The sequence below is a fragment of the Equus asinus genome, chromosome 2 (genome assembly GCF_041296235.1).
Source record: "Equus asinus isolate D_3611 breed Donkey chromosome 2, EquAss-T2T_v2, whole genome shotgun sequence".
In the NCBI taxonomy this organism is placed as follows: Eukaryota; Metazoa; Chordata; class Mammalia; order Perissodactyla; family Equidae; genus Equus; species Equus asinus.
Genome location: NC_091791.1, coordinates 6,073,499 through 6,093,659, shown reverse-complemented (window position 1 = coordinate 6,093,659; position 20,161 = coordinate 6,073,499). Strand labels below are relative to the sequence as shown.

General features: G+C 46.1%; 1 protein-coding gene across 3 annotated transcripts in view; it reads left to right on the top strand.

The window, feature by feature from the left end:
• Positions 1-20,161, top strand: part of DOCK1 (dedicator of cytokinesis 1) — a 505,440-nt gene that overhangs the window by 400,504 nt on the left and 84,775 nt on the right. For all 3 annotated transcript variants that reach the window (XM_070481013.1, XM_044748741.2, XM_070481015.1), the window contains exons 31-32: positions 4,440-4,540; positions 14,127-14,185. In XM_070481013.1, coding sequence (XP_070337114.1) covers positions 4,440-4,540; positions 14,127-14,185 — 160 coding nt within the window. The remainder of the gene's footprint in view (positions 1-4,439; positions 4,541-14,126; positions 14,186-20,161) is intronic.

Sequence of the window (20,161 nt, the reverse complement as noted above, 5' to 3'; positions counted from 1 at the left end):
GCTGGGTAGATTGCTGTGTACATTAAGTGTGGCTGCTGTGAGTGTGGGCTCCTTTTTCCCAGCACATTGGTTATTGCTACCCTTGTTCACTGTTTCATGAATAAGGTCCCCTGGATGTTCCCCTCATGCCCACATGCCTTAGCAGCAATGCGCTCTTTCAGCCCAGCAAAGCACCTTGCCCCTTGGCAGGTGCAAAGTGCATTCTATCCTGGAGGACACCCACTCTCCCACCCCCAGGGGGAGTGCTTGGGTGCTGTATAGGGAGGCAGCCTTCAGTGAGTGCTCTAGGCAGCTGGTGCTCTGATGAGGCCCATTCTTATGTTCTTACATCCCCAGTCCGCCTCACAGTTCTCTCTCCTGACGCTTCCTTCTCCTTAAACTCATCAGCCCTGAGGGCTGCTGCTTACCTTGTGTCCCTCTGCTCCTCCTCAGCCTGCTTCTCATTTCTGGCAAGCACTGTTCAAAGAACTCTTTTTCTTAACCTTCTAGTAGTAAGCTGCCAATCGGACACCCTATCACCTCCTCAATACTGTAGTGTATATTTCCTACTAACAAGGACTTTCTCCTACATAACTACAATAAAACTACCCAAATCAGGAAATTTACATCATTGTTACTACTATCTACTCCTCAGACCCCATTCGAGTTCAGACGTTCCGATCGTATAGACCTCCCAGTCATAGGTCACCATCACCCGTTGCAGTTAGTTGTCATATGCATTGCTTACGGTTTTGTTTGCTTTTAATGTGGAATTTTTATATGATTTTTTTAAGACTTTTTACAGCAGTTTTAGGTTCACAGAAAAATTGAGAGGAAGGTACAGAGATTTCCCGTATGCCACCTGTCTCCACATATGCACAGCCTCCCCCAGCTATCAACATGCTGCGCCTGAATGGTACATTTGTTACAATCAATGAACCTGTATTGACACATTGTTATCACCCAGAGTCCATAGTTTACATTAGTTTGCTCTTGGTGTTGTACATTCTGTGGGTTTGCACAAATGTATAATGACTTGTATCCTCTATTATAGTATCATGCAGAGTAGTTTCATTGCCCTAAAAATCCTCTGTGCTCCACCTGTTCATCTTCCCTCCCTGCCCTGCATTCAGTTTTTGTGTCTTTTTTGTCTCCTTCAGACTAGAATAGTTCCTCACTCTTTCTTGACTATCCTGTCCTTGACACTTTTTTTAGGCTTTATTTTTATTTTACTTATTTATTTTTTGTTGAGGAAGATTTGCCCTGAGCTAACATCTGTTGCCAATCCTCCTTATCATTTTTTTTTTTTCACTTGAGGAAGATTTACCCTGAGCTAACATCTGTACCAATCTTCCTCTATTTTTCTTGCGGGTTGCTGCCACAGCATGGCCACTGATGAGTGTGTAGGTCCACCCCCTGGAACTGGACCCAGGCCACTGAAGCAGAAGGCATAGAACCTAACCACCAGGCCACAGGGCCCGCCCCTGTCTTTGACACTTTTGAAGAGCACAGGCGTGTTATTTGCAGAAGGCCCCGCAGTGTGGGCTGTCTCATGTTTCCTTGTGCTTAGACCCAAGCTACACCCTTAGTAGGAATATCACCAAAGTGATAACCCCTCACCATGCCAGACCCTTTCAACCCCTGGGGCCCCCCTCACCCTGCTCAGGCTCTAACAGTGGCTAAGGGATTTTTGAGGTGCAGACAGCATGCAGCCTTCCCATTCCTAAAGAAATGAAACCCTCCTCCTGTTTGGTCCAGTCTTGCTTCACGTGCAGAAGAGCCAAGATACCAGGCATGTGGAGCGCAAGGGAATCAACCTCCTTCTTCAGGGCATTTGACGACACTGTTCCCAGAAACGTCTCTCAGGCAGGTTTTAGGAGACTTGTGGCTCAGCAGTCGTCCTGGTCATGTGCGTGAAGAGGATGAGCAGGGAGTTGGTGACGCTGGCGTTTAAAGGAGCGTTCGTGTTTTTGTCAATGTCGGTTTACGGGCAGCCGGTATACGTTAAAGCATGTTCTGGGTCCTGCTCAGGCCATGCCCTGACAGTGATTCTCAGCACGCCCCTGAGGGTGGCCAGCGATTCCTGCCAGTGCTGTGACAAGGAGAGCACTGCCTGACATGGGCGGCCGTAGTCAGGAGGTGTCAGTTCCGAAAACAAAGGAAGCAACTGTACTTTAGTGACTCAAGTCACCCCTTTTATTCCACAAGGGGCTAAAAGAGAAAGTGCCTTTGTGGGTGGTGAAGGAGTATGGGCTTGAGGTCCAGGACATCCCACTCCAGACCCTTGTTCCATGTCACGTGTCACCTGTGGCTTTGGGCAAGTCTCTGAACGTCATCTGAGAAACAGGGGAAGAGTGCTTACTTGGCTGGTTCTGCAGCGATCAAGGAGCTGCTGTGCTGCTACCGAAAGCGCCCAGTTATGGCAAGCACCGCATAAATGAAGCCCACACACTCTGCTCACATCCATGCTCGAAAATTGCCACTTACTTCACTGGTAACTAAAACTAGAGTCAATACTGTTTACACTTTATTTTTGTGTAACTCCTTGCAAGTGTCTCTTTTGATATAATAAATATTAGCCTCGTTTTGTAAATGAGAAAACCAACGCCCATACGTTTCTTCTAAAGAACACTGAAAGTGCATTCAAGCTTGGACGGGTGACGGAAACTCTGACCATCCGGGCTCTTTCCCACTGAGAGCAGGTGAAAGTTCTACTGCAATGTCCTCTGGGACAAGAACAGTCAGTTCCTCAACCAGAAAACAGCCCTTTGCTTAGAAGTTGAGTTGTATCTGTAATGGCCAGACTCTCCGAGCCCCCTGCTGTAGTACCTAGTTGGGGGGGGTGGTCTCCCCACTTGCCTCTCACCTCCTTCCCCCACCTCCCAGCTGATGCCGCCTTCTGAGAGGGAGCCGAGCAGATGGAAGCAATCTGGAAGAAATGTCCACTGAGTTTCCATGTTGCATTTGAGAAATCCCCACAGGTTCATCCCTCAATTACTGGTTATGATTGATGGATCACTTACTTTATGCCAGACATGGAATCTCGCCCCCACCCCAGCGCATCGTGGGGCATAGAGGGAGAATGCCTAAGGCAGGACTACAGTGCCTGCTATGGGAGGGTGACCCGAGTGTGGCTGTGGGGACAGATTGTAGTGCTGTGAGGGAGAGGAAAGGGTGAACATACCTGGTCCAGATGTGCTAGCACACAGGGAGGGAGGTGGGGTGGGTGGGCCTGGCGTCTGCAAAAGCCCAGAGATGGGAGAGTGTCAGTTCAAGGATCTGATGGGAAGGCAGGCGAGATGCAGAGTGTGCGTGGGGAGGCTGTGAGAGGGGAGGCCAAGGCAGTGCGGTTGGTGGACTCATCCTCGGGTCTGTTCTGACCTGAAAGGTGTGGGAAGTTCTTGAATGAGTTCGAGCGGGGCTCCCTTTGGTTGGTGTTAGTTCTCTCTGGCTGCACTGGGGACTGTGGGTTTCAAAGGGAGGAGGCCAGAGACAGGAAACAGGCTGTTCTGGTCTATGAGGGAGGGAGTTGACCTGGATTGTCAATACAAAGGGGACGGACTTGGGAGGTGTTCGCAAGGTGAAAGCAGAAGGACCTGCTGGTTGATCTGGTGGGATGCGGCCAAGGACACAGCCCAGGGTGAGTCCAGGTTTCTCGCCCGAGCAGTGAGGGGGATGGTGGTGCCATTTATTGAGCACCAATGAGCTAGCAAAAACATCCCCGTTTGTGATCCAGGAGTTCTTCCTTCATTTTAATTATCTTGACTCAGTCTTAAACATTGACACAACCAGGAGGTATCCGTTCCATGACTTTAGGAATCTACCTATAATAACATTTCTTGTTGAAGAACACTTTTATATACAGAGCTTTATGACAAGAAAATCATTTCATAGTAAATTGTCTTTCAAGTACTGTAAAGTCCGTAAATCCTTGAAATATGAAATGTTTGATCTTTTACTTCTGTTTTCCTTAGTTGTCTAGGGTTTATATATGTTTTTAGTATCAGAAAAAATAGTAAATTATGGAAATGTATATACTATTAAGTAAGGGGCTCCATAATACAATAATAATAAGAGAGAACGTTTATTACGTGTTTATCGCGTGCTCGGCACCACTTCAAAGCCTCTGCATTATTGACTGCTTTTACTCTCCAGCAATCCTGTAAGGTAGGTACTACTGAAATTACCATTTTACCAGTGAGGGAACCGAGGCACAGAGAGGTTTGATTGTCTGCCGATGTGGCAGGGCTGGGATGTGAGCACGTGTGCTGTGACCTCAGAGCCCCGGCTCGGCCCTGAACCACACCGTGGGTTGCTGGTTTGCAATTTGTATGTAGTGAGTGTGGTTTTTTAAACATTTCAGAAGTGTGTGTTGGGCAAGTAATAAACATCTCAGGGTGTTTTTAAAACCCGAGGTTAAGCTGTCCCAAACTTAGCATGTCTCCCTTTTTGGCTTTCAGCTGTGGAACAACTACTTTCACCTGGCTGTCGCTTTCCTTACTCAAGAGTCCTTGCAACTGGAGAATTTTTCAAGCGCTAAGAGAGCCAAAATCCTTAACAAGTAAGTCGGCGTCCAGGAGCCTGCAACTCTATTAGCATAATTTTCGTGTAGTCTCAAAGCCAACTTGGTGCAAATTGAGATGTAATCACCGTGTAATGAAAGGTGGTTTCAAATCATGAATTGGGTATTGCCTTTTCTAATCCCTGAATCGAGATCTAAAATTGCAGGGTTCATCTGGTGGGTTCAAACTCAGTGGATTCAGGACCATCGGCACCACCCAGAAGGGGCGTTTGGGGAGAGCCTCGCTTTTGCCGAATATTATTGTGATGTCATTCCACACGTGGTTTGCTTTATTGCTTGGTTCTCCACTGCTGCTTTGAAAAAGCAAGCTTCTGACAAAAGCTCTTGGCATTGCTGGAATTGTTGAACAGCTCGTCGTGGTGTGAGAGCTGTGCGTGGTTTCCTTCTTTGGAAGGGATAAGCCCTGTCCTCTTCGGGTGGGAGGTCCCTTCAGGGACTGAACTAGCCTTTGGATTGTCCTAAAAACCTCTCAGAAGCCCTGTGGAGGCCAAGGTCCCTGCCTGGCACCTTCAGCTGTGCATCCCGCACAGCTCGTGGTCCAGTATAAAGAAAGAACTCTTGCTCACGTTTCTTTCCAACCTTTGGGCCCCCGTAGGGTCTTGCCTCCTGTCTTTCTGGCTCAGTTTCACTAACTTCTAACTTCTCTGAGTCCCCCTGTCATGTGGACTCCTGAGAAGAGGTCTCCAATTGCTCCCACGTTGCTGAGTCATCAGTTCCTGTTTGTCATTTCTTGATACCTATGGGTCGGTTTGACTGTTCCAAGGCTTTGCCAGCCCCGGGCTGCTCCCTGAAGTTAGAGAGTCCAGAGGGAGTCTTGGAAGGTGACAGCTGCTTGGCCCTTCTCCTGTTCTGTGAGTGTGTATCTCACTTGCAGGCCATGTCTGCACGTTATCCCTGGGGAAAAAGCATTAGTTCAGCAAATATTTACTGAGCAGGTACTATATGCCAGCAACCGTCCAAGCACTTTATGTGCATTTTTCACAAACAATCATTAAAACAAAAGCCAAAACTATTCATTAGGTTCTCTTCTCATCCTTATTTTCCAGATAAGGAAGGTGAAGCACATTGTGAACAAGTCACGAGGCCAATGTCACACACCTGGTCATTCTAATCCAGGCAGTTCAGAACCAAAGATTTGAACCTGTGCTGCATTTAGAACCTTAAATCCTTTCATGTGTGCCCATCTACATAAAGGTCAGCCTTCACGGGGCCAACTTCCCTTCATGCTTCCTCAGTTGAGTGACTCCAGTCTATTTGCCCTTGATGTAGACAAGTGTTTGTTGTTCAGAAAAGGGAAATGCACCTGTTCTAGCGCTAAGAAAGGTGTAGGCATAGTGGGTGCCCCCCGGTGACGGCAGGGACAGCGTGCAGCAGCAGCAGCCTGCCCTCTCTGAGCCAACACGAGTTTTTATCACTTGTCCTGGCTGAAGAGGCAGACCTTTCCAAGTGGCACTGGGGATGGTTCAACAGGGATGCATCCGCTTTGCACAATTTACATCCCTTTGGAGCTCCTAGGAAGTTAGGGATGGCTGCTGGTGGTTGCTTTGTCCTTGTTGTTTAAATGCTCTCTTGGTGGAATTTGTTTGTAGTAGAAACGGTGAGAACCTGCACACTCTGAGAACAACACTACACACCTCATTCACAACCACTGCTGGCCGTCCGGGCCCCCGGGTTCTCCTGTCCTGCATGAGGAGAGCTCGGCCGCAGAGGTGGGTTCTCCTGCCACGTGTCTGCAGGGCTGTCTGTGGGGTGAGGTTGGGATCCAAACCCAGCTCCTGTCGACGGCGGAACCCATTCTTTGCCAGGCGCGCAGCAGACGCCTGCGGGAGAAGTGAACTTAAACCAGAAATCTGCCTTAAAGAGCTGACATCTCCTTCGAGGTTTTTAGAATAAAACAATTTGATTGGGAGCATTCTCCAGGCTAGGGCGGGGCCGCTCTGCATGGGTGCTTGTCTCCTTTTGGTCTGAGCGCTCACCGTCTTGGCTACAGCAACATCCGTCAGTGCGGTAGCCGCACCAGGCCTCGGCCGCCAAAGAAAACGTTTGCTTCCCACGTAGCCTTGTGCGTTCCGGGGCTTCAAAGCCAAGGAAAATAAAACACAGCCAGCTGGTGTCTCTCCATCCAGAGCCGGCGGGCCTCTGAGTTGGGCCTTTAGTATTCTCCGTCTCACAACCGTGGCTGTACGAGACTCCGGATTTTCCCTTTGACATTTTTTCATGGTCTTGCTGAGGAAAAAAACCCCCCAAAAACCCTGAGAGGCCCTCTCCCGGGGGGGTAGGCTCAGTGAGTGGCCAAGACAGGCCACCGGGGAGAAGGCGTTCTCCTGTGTGTGAGAAGCACTCCTGGCCTGTGAGACCATGCTGCTAAGATGCATGGCAGCTTCACCTTTGTGTGTTGTATTCTTCGTGCTTCTTGCTGTACCTTAAACACTATAATCAATGTGCCATTTTTATTTCTAAATAGCTGAACCTGAATAAGAAATATTTGAAGAGATCCTACCCAAATGTTTAAATTTTCTAGACACGCCCAGCGCCTAGAAATGTTTTAATTGGTTTCAAATTGTGCTCTGTGCTCAGTCAGGCCAGGGTCCTGGTGCTCAAGATGCGGAGATAAAAAGTTCACAGTCTATGGAGGAGGTAGATATGCAAAAATAATAATGATCGGAGTGGAGCGTAAGTGCTCACTGGGTGCCTTTGCCTCCCGGGGCTGGGCGGAGAGGACTCAGCCTGGGAGGCTGGAAGACCTGGGGCAGCATGGACCACCGAGCTGGGTGGTGAAGGAGGCTGAGATCGTTACCAGATTGACTGACTGAGCCAAGTGTCAACAAACAGCCAGTCCCAAAAGGGACGTAAGGTCCTAAAAGGCATGGCTCGCTCTACAAGCAAAGAGATGCTCTGGGTTGGTGAAGTGTGAGTGAGTGGCTGCACCTGGAGGGCTGGGACTTGGGGCAGGGCGGGATGGGCCCAGTGATAATGGAATTAACCCCGCCAGTCTGAGCAAATGGCTGGGTGCTGATTTAGAGCACAGTGGAGCATCATTCATGTGGTGGGGTCTGAAAGAAGAGCGATGCCACGCCCGTTAGCAGCCTCTGGCTGGCTCCATATTGGCCTGTGTGCTGCTCTAGGGTTTGTGAATCCAGCCAAATGCATCTGAGTAAGGGCTGTGGAACCTCACACACAGCCCGCTTCCTCTTCCTCTTCTCTGCCAGGCCCTGCAGCTCCTCACATCTGCCAGTGACAGCATTCTGGCTCAAAATAATAGAAAATTTCAGGATCAGAAGATCTGCCTGTTCATTCCCTCTTGTTAAGCTGTCTGTCCTCCTGATGACCCGGATTGGGGAGATAATTAGGATATTCATTCCAAAGACGTTACTCAAAGCGCATGGGAGTAACGTACAAGAATGGGCCATACCACTCCGAGAACTGATTATGTCAAACCCAAACTGAGTAAAAGATTTGCCAATGAACCACAAAATAAATAACCCCTAGGAATCAAGTCCATAATAAGAAAATTTAACTGACTCGACCTTCAGACGTTCTTGGTGCTAGTGACTCTTAACAAAGGACAGAGATGTCAACGGAATGCTAAGCCTGAGCGTCATTTCTTCCTCCCATCCCACCGTCCAAGTCTTGTACACTGTTGGGGCTCAGGAAATAGGAGTCAAATGGGAAAGAGATGATTTGATTAGCAGCCAGCTTGACCATTTTAGTATACAAGGCCTCATGTCTCCTAGTATGGGACGCTGTGGCATGTGACAGCAAACAGGCTTCTGTGTTCAGCACCAAACCTTGTTCTGGATGAGAAGAGGGACTCAGGAATTAGATCTCCAGCATATCTAAGCATAAAATGCCCACTTAAAACTTTTAGCCCAAGGTGGTCATGTTTGATGGCCCAGCTCATGGCAATGAATTTGGACCTGTGTGCAAAGACCACCCTCCACAAAGACCCTCTCCCCGGTCAGTCTTGGGATGTTTCCGCTCATTTTTTTTTACTAGAGATGTCTATCCTCAGGCCAGTGTACCTTCTAAGAGAACAGGTTGCACAACTGGACCAAAATACCGCATAAACAAAACATCTCCATCTTTCTGATCACTGGGTTCTGAAACGCCAGTGTATAAAGTCAAACTGGACACATCACTTTTCGGGGAAATTGAAAGGAAATAAACAGGCTGTGACAGCCTTGTTTTGCAGTATTACCTAATCCGAAGCTGCATTTATATCTTCCAAATAGAACAGGAAATATGATGTTTAATTTGTGTATGTACTGTTTTTTTTTCCAAAAGGCTCCAATTATTCCAAATAAATTCACTATAAACCAAGAATTAGAAGGGAGCCCAGGGAGACAGACTCAACAGTTGGTAACCCTGTGCCAAGTTCCTGTTGGAAAAGTTAAGGGTCCTGCGTGCAGTGGTGATGCTGTGCTCTATAGAACATGATGAAACTTTATGCAGTGTAGGACACCCCTGTGCCTAGTAAGATTTATTCCCATCAGTCACATTTGGGGTCCCACCTCCTCCCACCTCCCCAGGAACTTACCAGTCTTTCCCATTAAAATAAAAACGTCTCACTCTGCCCATCATCTCCCTCCAGCTACCTCCCTGTGTCTCCGTTCCTCGGCCCCCCTACTCCTGACTCTGGTCGCAGGCCCCAGTACTCCACCTCTTTTCTCACTCTTGGAACTCCACTCCAGGTTCTCCTCCTGCTGTCTGGCCACTCTGTTCCCTTGTCAGGTTCACACTCTTCCATCCGACCAAGAAGTGGCAGAGCTCCTCGTGCCCTGGTCTTAGGCCTTCTCATCCTATTCTCTCTCCTTAAGATAGCATTTTTCAAACTGTGCATCTCAGCCTTTTATTGGGGCAGGAGAGCAACTTAATGGGTCATTGTATTAGTTTCCTAGAGTCATCTGCCATAGCAAATAACACAGACTCGGTGGCTTGAAACGACAGAAATTTATCGTCTCATAGTCATGGCGGTCAGCAGTCAAAATCAAGGTGTCGGCAGAGTTGGAGGCTCCGAGGGAGAATCTGTGCTATGCCTCTCTCCTCGCTTCTGGTGGTTGCCCCCAAGCCTTGGCATCCTGGACTGTGGCTGCATAACTCCAGTCTCTGCCTCCATTTTCACATGGCCTCCTAACCTGTGTGTCTGTGTCTCTGAATCTCCCTCCCCTTATGAGGACACCAGTCTTTGGATTTAACCTCCCTCTCCCTCAATCCGTTATGGCATCATCTTAACATCATGACATCTGCAAAGACCGTAGTTCCATATAAGGTCACATTCACAGGGCCTTTGCACGTGCTGGTCCTGCTGCCTGGAGAGCTATTCTTTGCCCTCTTTGTCTGGATTACACCTCTCCTTCTTCAAATCTTAGGGTAAGTTTTATTCTCCCAGAGAACTCCTACCACAGCCAACCTGGACCCACTGTTAAATTCTCTCACTCTTTAAAGAGCCATGATCATGGCCTTCACAAAACTACTGTATGTACATATATGTGTGTATCTTGTGTGGTTATTTGTTTTATATCCATCTCTACTGCCATGCTAATAGTCCCCCAAGGTCTGTGAGTCTTGTCTGTTCTCCACATTATATTAACATTCCCATGTTAGCTCTGCATCTGGCCCAGTAAGTCTTCAGTCATGAATGAATAAATAAGTAGTGCTCACTGAACAAATCAATCTAAATGACCATTGCAGCCATGATGGGGATGCTGTGATGATGCCCAGTGTGCGTTTTTAAAGGAAGGACCAGCCTGGCTTCAGTGCTTACTAGGACAGCCAGGGGCATCATCTCCTTCATTCTCACAAAAGCATGGGAGATGAGCATCATGCATCATTGTCCCAGTACTACAGATGAGAGGCTGAGGGTCAGAGTGGTCAGGTAACTTGCCCAGTGTGCTTAGATTTGGGCTCAGGTCAGCCTTACCCCCAAACCTGCGCTGTCTCTGGTGGACATTGGTTTTCTGCCCTTGGGATGAAGATTCCAGAAACCAGGTGCTGAGATAAAGCCTCAGAGACCAGATTCATGCTATTTTAGGTCGGAGGTATAGGCATGGATGTGGGATCCTAGATCTACTTAGGCTGTGGAAAGTTTGCCTCCTGGGCCCCCCGTGGGGCAGGCACTTTGAGGGTGCTCACTCACCTTGTGGTGGGCGCAGGTGAGCTGGGTGTGGTGGCAGCGCCAGGTGACTCCAGCTGCCTGCTGCTCTAGCTGAGCAGAGCCAGGCACACCAGTTCACTGCTGGGAATCTCTGCTTCCTCAGTGGAAGGATGGCTAAGCACCATCTTCTCGCTCAGCTCATAGTCTTATTGCCAGAGTCAAATGAACAAAAACACTCTGAGATGCGCCACAGCACTGTGCTGTGACACCAGGGAAGTCCATCCTTGCCGGTCCTTAGGTGGTGTGCTGTGGGGGAAGAACATGGATTTTGGAGTCTGAAGACTTGGAATCTCCTCTCTCCTTGCTTGTGACCTTGGCCAAGTCCTTTTGCTTCTCCCCTCTAGGACTGGTTCAGTTCACTCAACTATAAATGGTTAGAGATGAACGTAGTTGTGACTGCTAAGGTTGCCTCCCGCTCTGGAATCCTGTTTCCAGGTCGTGAGCGTTAGCCCAGACATTCTCAATTATGGCTTTTTCTCCTCCTTGGGAAGAATGTACAAATGACTCGGGAATCCCTCTTGAGCTCTGGCGACGGCCGTAACTCTATATGGGGGTGATGCTGAGAGGCGTAGATTCATCTAAGCTGCCTTCTTAATAAAACTAAAGAAACGGTCAGTCTCTCTGCCAGGAGATGCAGTCCCACCCTTCACCTTCCAGCTCCTTACTCCTCTTGTTACCTTTGTTCTGGCCTTGAGCCCCTTTGTCTGATTTGACTAGGAAAACCACATTTTTCGCACCTTTATACGCTAGGCCTGACTCTCGTGAGCGATGTGCTCCCAGAGCTTTGCTTACCCCCCTGTTCTCCAATATTGTGAAGGCACATTTTCCACATACAAGACGGTAAAGCAGAACTGGAAACTGGAACCGGACAGCCATGAGCGCCTCAGCCTCCATCAGCACCTGAAGGAGCGGCGCAGACTCCCCTCTCCAGGCAGCCCTGCCGGCGTCCAGCTGTCCACTCCGGCTCTGGAGAAATGGCCAATTACTGGAGGCCGTGGGACTTCAGGTCACTCCTGAATGACCCAAACCGCCTCGCATTAGCCCTTCTTATTTTTTGAGAGATATCATGCCAGAATGAGAAGGAATCACTTGGCCATTAGAAGAGTATTTAAAGTTGAGTTAGTCGATCATTGATAGGCCAGCTGCCTGGGACTGGCTCGCACCTCCTCTGGGGCCTCTGGCCTCCTCAGTGTGCTGACGTCTGAACCTGTGCTGGCAGCGGCTGGGGTGTTTGTGTTCTCGGGGTCCTCCCTGCAATGCGGGGTTCCCAACTTGCCAGATTCCCCACTCCGCTGATTGGTGACTCACCCACCTGCCCAGCGGGACCCTTGTCGACCTTGGCAGGAAACATCAGCCCTGGGGTGGAGCACGCACGGTTTTCCTCTTCACGGCCTTCCTCCCCTAGTAAGTGCTGGAAGGATGCCCATCTCCCAGATCACCATGCAGCCAAGCATATACTCTCCAGGCCTAGGCTTCGGTGGCTGTGGGGACCCCTTTGTCATTTTTGCAGGTGCAAAATGGGAGTTGTAAAATGGCTCTACAAGCCTCAAAAGGACGCACAACTTAGTGGTGCTCAGATCAAATCATCCTTGGGCAATTTGTGGTACCAGTTAGACATTCAGGGGTGCTCTCCCGCTCCCCGCAAGCTCAGGTCCGGTAGCTTTGCTGTCAGGGGAAACTGACAGTGGTTGGACCTCTGCTCACTGTGGCCTTGGTGATGGGCTCATTCCTGGCAGAGATCCCCCCTCACTTATCAAATTTAACTGCCTCAGTGCTCACTTGGTTGTTGAGCCAGGTGGGAAGGTCATACGTTTACCTCGAGGACCAGCTTGTCCTCACAGGAAGGGGCTTACGCTCCCCGTTCAGTTTTCCCATCTGTACAATGGGCCGTGGCACCTGTACAGCTGAGGTGGACCGAGCTGGACTTCTAGGAGGAAGCTGCCTGGCGGGTTTCGTCTTCCCTGCTTGAGATTATCGACGGTTTGTAGCCCTCTCCTGCTGTAAGTGACGGACAGGTGCTTAGGGGCGCTGGAGGCATTTATTTTTTTTATTTATTTTTTTTAAGATTTTATTTTTCTCCTTTTTCTCCCCAAAGCCCCCCGGTACATAGTTGTATATTCTTTGTTGTGGGTCCTTCTAGTTGTGGCATGTGGGACGCTGCCTCAGCGTGGTCTGATGAGCAGTGCCATGTCCGCGCCCAGGATTCGAACCAATGAAACACTGGGCCGCCTGCAGCGGAGCGCGCGAACTTAACCACTCGGCCACGGGGCCAGCCCCTGGAGGCATTTATAATAAGGTGGCAGCCAGCTTGGTTGTTGATTTACCAGCCAGGATCTTTGCCTTTAGAGCCCCAACCCAGTCGTCTGTAATCAGAGCTTTTCTTTCCACATCAGCTGACAAGAGGAGGAACAGAGCAGGCTTGATGACACAGCTGCTAAACTGTAATACTGTGCGATCATTTTACAAATTATTTTTAATATAATCAACCTTTTCCTTAGGCAATAAAGGAAAAAGTTAAATTGCTCACAAACTAATAAAGGTTTATCTTCTGAAGCATCAAATTCTGTTTACTCACGAAACACACATCTCCTTTGCTGACCCACTGGGAGGAAAATTAGCATTTAGTTTCCCTGATAAACAAAAACCGGGGGATATTTGTTGACATCTTTAGGTGCTCAGCCCTTCCATGCACTGAAAATGATAGAGAAGCATGGGAGATATTCGGAAGAGGCCTTCCCTGCTCTGACTGTAGACTCCAGGGCTTAATTTTAACGTGTGAAAGCTGCTTATTGTGAGCGGGGTTGTAGGATGGCATTTGGTGTCTGCGTTGCCTGGATGCTAACAACATGCTTGGAAAACAAACTCCCCCTCAGGCCAAGGAGCTGGGTCTTTTTCTCTTCCCATTAGAGATTGAGGAAAGGAAAATCCATTCATTACTCTCTACCACCTCCCCCAGGTCCCACGGGGGGTGGCGGGGGGGGGAGGATGTTGCGTAATCTGTGGTGATGGGAAAGTGAGACTCCCCCGGCTGGAGTGCTCCTCCTTCAGTTCCCTTTCGTGCAAAGAAAGTTGGAGCTTTGACACTCTCTTTATTTGTCTCACTGATGGTAGACTTTAATTGCACTTAAAAAAATAATCTAAGTCTGGGGCCAGCTGGGTGGCATAGTGGTTAAGTTCGCATGCTCCACTTCGGTGGCCCTAGGTTCGCAGGTTTGGATCCCAGGTGTGGACCTGCCCACTGCTTATCAAGCCATGCTGTGGTGGCATGCCACATGCAAAATAGAGGAAGATTGACACAGATGTTAGCTCAGGGTCAATCTTCCTCACCAGAAAACGTAAATAAATAATCCAAGCCTGATTTTCAAAAGCTCTGTAGAGTGACTCAGTGTTTTTCCTGTCCCTGGTTTTCAGATATGGAGACATGAGGAGACAGATTGGCTTCGAAATCAGAGACATGTGGTACAACCTTGGTGAGTAACTGGGATTTCAGGGCAGCATGGTGACTGTCTTGAATCTGTGGTGGATGATGACATTGCCCTGTATGTCAGTTTTGGGGCACCTTAAAAATCTGAATTGCTTTGGTTCCTCAGAGAGCAATTGCTATTCTTTGCAATGACTGTTTTCAGTAAATAAGAGATGGGACACCAAAGTAAAGGGAAGAAAATCTGATTGGTGGGGGAAATAGAAAAATCTGTAGAGCACCCTCTTGTGTCAGATGAACACAGCTCAGCCTTAGAAGTCCTTTGCTCCTGGGCATCACTAACATTCCCTCAGTTTCTCATGCATCAAACCATGTAGCTCATCCTACTGTTACATATGCCACCCCTTACTGTATTCAGTTTCAAATACTCTATCTTCAGAAGAGTTTACTTGCCTACTCAAAACTGGATCCTGTCTTTAAGTACACTGCTACCAGGTGGTGGTAGCACAACATGCGTGTGCAATCAAAACTGTAAGGGATATGCGTGTTTAAGAGAAGAAATTAATGCAGGTGTTTATCACTATAAACTGCCCTCTTAATATTGCTTTTGCTGCATCCCGTAAGTTTTGGTGTGTTGAGTTGTCATTTTCATTTGTGTAAAGATATTTTCTGCTTTCCCTTTTTGATTGCTTCTTTGACTCATTGGTTGTTCAGGAGTATGTTTCTTAATGTCCACGATTTGTGAATTTTCTAATTCTCATTCCGTTACTGATTTCTAGTTTCATTCCATTACAGTCAGAAAAGATACTTAGTATCATTTCGGTCTCCTTAGATTTGTGAAGAATTGTTTTATGACCTAATATATGATATATCCCTAAAAAACATCCCATGTATGCTTGAGAACAATGCGTATTCTGGTGCTGCTAAGTGGAATGTTATATATATGTGTCTGTTGGGTCCATTTGGTCTATTCTGTTGGTTTTGTGAAGAAAGATCTCAAATAAACAACCTAACTTTACATTTTAAGGAACTAGAAAAAGAAGAACAAATTAAACTCAAATTTAGCAAAAGGAAGGAAATAATAAAGATTAGAGCAGAAATAAATGAAATCAATAATAGAAAAATGCAACAAAACTAAGAGTTGGTTTTTTGAAAAGATATACGAGAGACAAACCCTTAGCTAGATTAACTAATAAAAATGGAGAGAAGCCCTAAATAAATAAAATCAGAAATTAAAGAGATATTATGTCTGATATCACAGAAAAAGAAAGGATCATAAGTGACTACTGTGAAAAATTGTATACCAACAAACTGGATAACCTAGAAGAAAATGGATAAATTCCTAGAATTTATTTTATGAGGCAAGCATTACCTTAATCCCAAAGTCTGACAAAGACACTACAAGAAAAGAAAACTGTAGGCCACTATCTCTGATGAACATAGATGCAAAAATCCTCGACAAAATGCTGGCAAACTGAATTCAACAGCACATTAAAAGAATCCTACACCATGATCAAGTGAGATTTATTCCTGGGATGCAAGGATGGTTCAACGTACCCAGATAATTAAAAGTAATACACTATATTAACAGAATGAACAATAAAAATCATATGATTACAGTCATGCATTGCTTAACGATGAGGATAAGTTCTGAGAAATGCAATGTTCGGTGATTTTGTTGTTGTGTGAACATCATAGAGTGTGCTTACAGAAACCTAGATGGTACAACCTACTACACACCTAGGCTATATGGTACTAATCTTATGGGACCACTGTCCTATATGTGGTCTGTAGTTGACTGAAACATCATTATGCAGTATATGACTGTATCTCAATAGGTGCAGAAAAAGCACTTGACAAATTCAGCAACCTTTCATGATAAAAACTCACAGCAAACTAAGTATAGAAGGAAAGTGCCTTAACATAATACAGGCCATATATGACAAACCCACAGATCATACTCAATGATGAAAAACTAAAAGCTTTTCCTTTAAGATCAGGAAGAAGACAAGGGTGCCCACTCTCACCACTCCTATTCAACATAGTACTGGAAGTCTGAGCCAGAGCAATTAGGTAAGAAAAAGAAAGAAAAGGCATCCAGATCAGAGAGGAAGAAATAAAATTATCTCTGTTTGCAGAAGACATGAACTTATATGTAGAAAACTCTACAGACTCCACAAGAAACAATCGTTAGAACTAATAAACAAATTCAGAAATGTTGTAGGATACAAAATCAACATACAAAAATCAGTTACATTTAAATATATTAGCAACAAACCATCCAAAAAAGGAATTAAGAAAACAATCCCATTTACAATAGTATCAAAATGAATAAAATACTTAGAAATAAACTTAACCAAGGAGTTGAAAGACTTTTACACTGAAAACTACAAAACATGGATGAAAGAAATTAAACACAAATAAATGTAAAGACGTCTTGTGTTCATGGATTGGGAGGCTTGGTTTTGTTAAAATATTTATATTATCCAAAGCAATCTACACACTCAGTGTTATCCTCTTCAAAATTCCAATGGCATTTTTTTACAGACATTAAAAAAAAATCCTGAAATTCATATGGAACCACAAAAGATCCCAAGTAGCCAAAGCTATCCTGAGAAAGAAGAACAAAGCTGAAGGCATCACACTTCCTGATTTCAAACTATATTACAAAGCTACACGAACTGAAACACCGTGGTACTGGCTTAAATACAGACATGCAGACCAATGGAAAAGAATAGAGAGCCCAGCAATAAGCCCACGCATATACAGTCAACCGATCTTTGACAAGGGAGCCAAGAAGACACAATGGGGAAAGGATAGTCTCTTCAATAAATGGTGTTGTGAAAAGTGGATATTCATATGCAAAACGAATGAAATTGGACTGTTATCTTACACCATACACAAAAATCAACTCAAAATACTAAAGACTTAAACATAAGACCTGAAATGGTATAACTCCTAGAAGAAACCATAGGAGAAAAGCTTCTTGACATTGGTCTTGGCAGTGATTTCTTGGAAATGACACTAAAAGCACAGGCAACAAAAGCAAAAATAGACAAGTACAATGACATCAGGCTAAAAATAAAAAGCTTCTGCACAACCAAGGAAGGAAGCAGCAAAATGAAAACGCAGCCTATGGATGGGAGAAAATATTTGCAAACTCTGTATCTGATAAGAGATTAACATCCACAATATGTAAAGAACTATAATTCAATAGCAAAAAATCCCAAATAAGAAATGGGCAAAGGACTTGAGCAGAGACAAAAGAAGAAATACAAATGGTCAACAGGTATATAAAAATGTGCTCAGTATCACTAATCGTCAGGGAAACAGAAATCAAAACCTGAGTGATATATTACTGCACACCTATCAGGATGGCTGTTACGAAAAAAAATAAAAGACAACAAGTATTCATGAGAATGTGGAGAAATTTGAACGCTTCTGTGTGGTTGGTGGGAATGTAAAATGATGCATCTGCTATGGGAAACACTATGGAGTTTTCTTTTAAAATTAATATTAGAACTGACATGATGCAACCTCACTCCTGGGTTTATGTCTAAATGAACTGAAATCAGGATCTTCACAAGATATCTGCATTCCCATGTTTATTGCAGCATTATTCACAGTAACCAAAATATGAAAATAACCTAAATGTCCATTGACAGATGAATGGATTAAAAAAATGCCATGTGTATATGTATATATCTATATACACACACACTCACATACATATATATATACACACACACATATATGATGGAATATTATTGAGCCTTAAAAAAAAGGAAATCCTGTCATATGCAAAACCATGGAAAGGTCTGGAGGACATTATGCTGTGGGAAATAAGCCAGTCACAGAAGGACAAATACTGCATGATTCCACTTATATGTAAGGGAGTCAAACTCATAGAAGCAGAGAGAAGAATGGTGGTTGCTAGGGGTGGGGAGAGGGAGGAGGAAGTGGGGAAGTGTTGGCCAAAGGGTACAAAGTTTCAGTTATGTAAGATGAGTAGGTTCTAGAGATCTGCTGTAGACATAGTCCCTAAAGTTTACAATACTGTATCAAACCCTTAAGAATTTGTGAGAATAGATCTCATTTTTAAGTGTTCTTACTACATTGAACAAGAAAAGAAAAAAAAAGATAAGAAATTAATATAATTTAATCGGTTAAAATAAGAAAGAATTTTCTATTAAAATCTCAAGTGCTATGACATGTCATTCTTTTAGATAGCTCCTTACATGAATAAATAACTGACTATAATTTGGTGTCCTCTCACCATCTTTAATGTGTCCTCTGTGAACCTGGCCTATCTCTTAGTTGAAGTTAAGCTTCTCCTGGCACCTGTCGTCCGCTCTCAGCTTGCTTTGTGCCTGGGTATCCCTGGCGTCTTTCTTCAGCGCCATGCATCGTCCTGTGCGAGGCTTCGGTTGCATTTCCTGCCTCAGAGTCATCCAGGCTCTGCTTGCTTCCCTCAGATTGGCACCTGAAGCCCACAGTGACTGTTTTCCTCTAGCAGGAGGCAGGCATCTGTCCACTTGTCTCTCTAGGTACCCCATTGCATCAGGGATTCATTTATTAACCCTCAGGGCTGGGGTAACCAATTGCCTCCCAACCTCCTCGCTTCTTGAATAGCTTCCTGCTTCCCTTGGTGGCTGGAGAGTGTGGCTAGAAAGATGCCCTCATGTACTGCTATTTCTTGGGCAGAATGAAACAAGGCGATAAAGATCACACGTGGTTTCTGCTGAAGGCGTGGAACTGGACTCCTGCACCCTCCTGAGGACCCTTCGAGCAGACAGGAGCAGGGTGTGAGGGTCATGCCTGTGATTTGGCTTGGCAGTCAGCAAGTTCAAGGTGGCCTCTTATCAACTGATGCCAGATTTCCTCAGAGGCATTTGACTCCTAATCCTTCACAAGTGCCAGGATGTCAGCAAACGTGTGTAAAGGAAAGCCCTATCACATCACTAGGGAAAGTTAGAATTTCTAAATATTCTTTTGTCTTTCTGTTTACTTGAAGGATAGAGTCTTTTTCAAATGGGTCTTTGCACAGAAAAATAAATGCAGAACATCTTGGGGGGAAAAAGTCTGTAAGATCCTCTATGGATAATACCAGCAATATAGAAATTAAGAAGCTTGGGTTAGCATGAGGCACCAGCTGGGTTCTCAGGAATAAAAATTCAGTGCAGAAGCCCCTGAGTGGAGAGGAAGAGCTGGTTGCAATGGCTCCGTCTGCCTGTGCTCTCAGTGGAAATAGAACCTGCACCCCACATGCTGTTCGGGTATCAGTGCTGGAGGCAGCTGAGGACCCCTTAAGGAAACTCTCTGCTCAGTCAATGCAAAGGACTTTGCTTCAGCAGCTTAAATGTCCACAATCTAAGTACTCACTATCAGGTGTCAAAGGGCTTGCTACATCTCCAACCAGAACCTTGCAGGCACCATCCTGTCCTTGGTCATCCTGCCATCCTTGGGAGAGTAGGAGCCCTGGACTCTGAGTGAAGACACTTGATGAGTCCCACTGGAGTTGTCATCCTTGCCCATGCCCACCTTTGAGGCCTCAGTCACATGATCCAGACTGTCTGGGCTTCCATTAGTTTTCTAGGCTGTAAGATAAAGAGGTTGAACTCAAGTTTTCAAGAGCCTTCCAGTCCTGAAGCTCAATAATTCTTTTGGTATATATTCGATGATGATCTCAGTAATGACATGCTAAGGCTTCTAGAACAGGGAGGAGGACCATTCATGATTCATTTTAATTGATCGTGCACTGACAGAGGCATTTGTCATTTGCCCCGGCAGGCCAGACACTGCAGGACTCGTGCCAGGAAGGGACCGAGTGTAGCCCCATTGGAGAGAGGGGCAGGGTGGATGGGGAGGGACATTCAGAGAGATGGCGTGGAGGGAGCCATTCTCTGCTGGACCAGAGGAAGTCGAGGGCTTTTCTAGGCGCCAGCATCCACGGCGGAGGTGATATGTGCTCCACCTGCCATGGCCAGCTCTCAGCGTGGACCTGCTGCTCCTCTGCGTGGGGGCC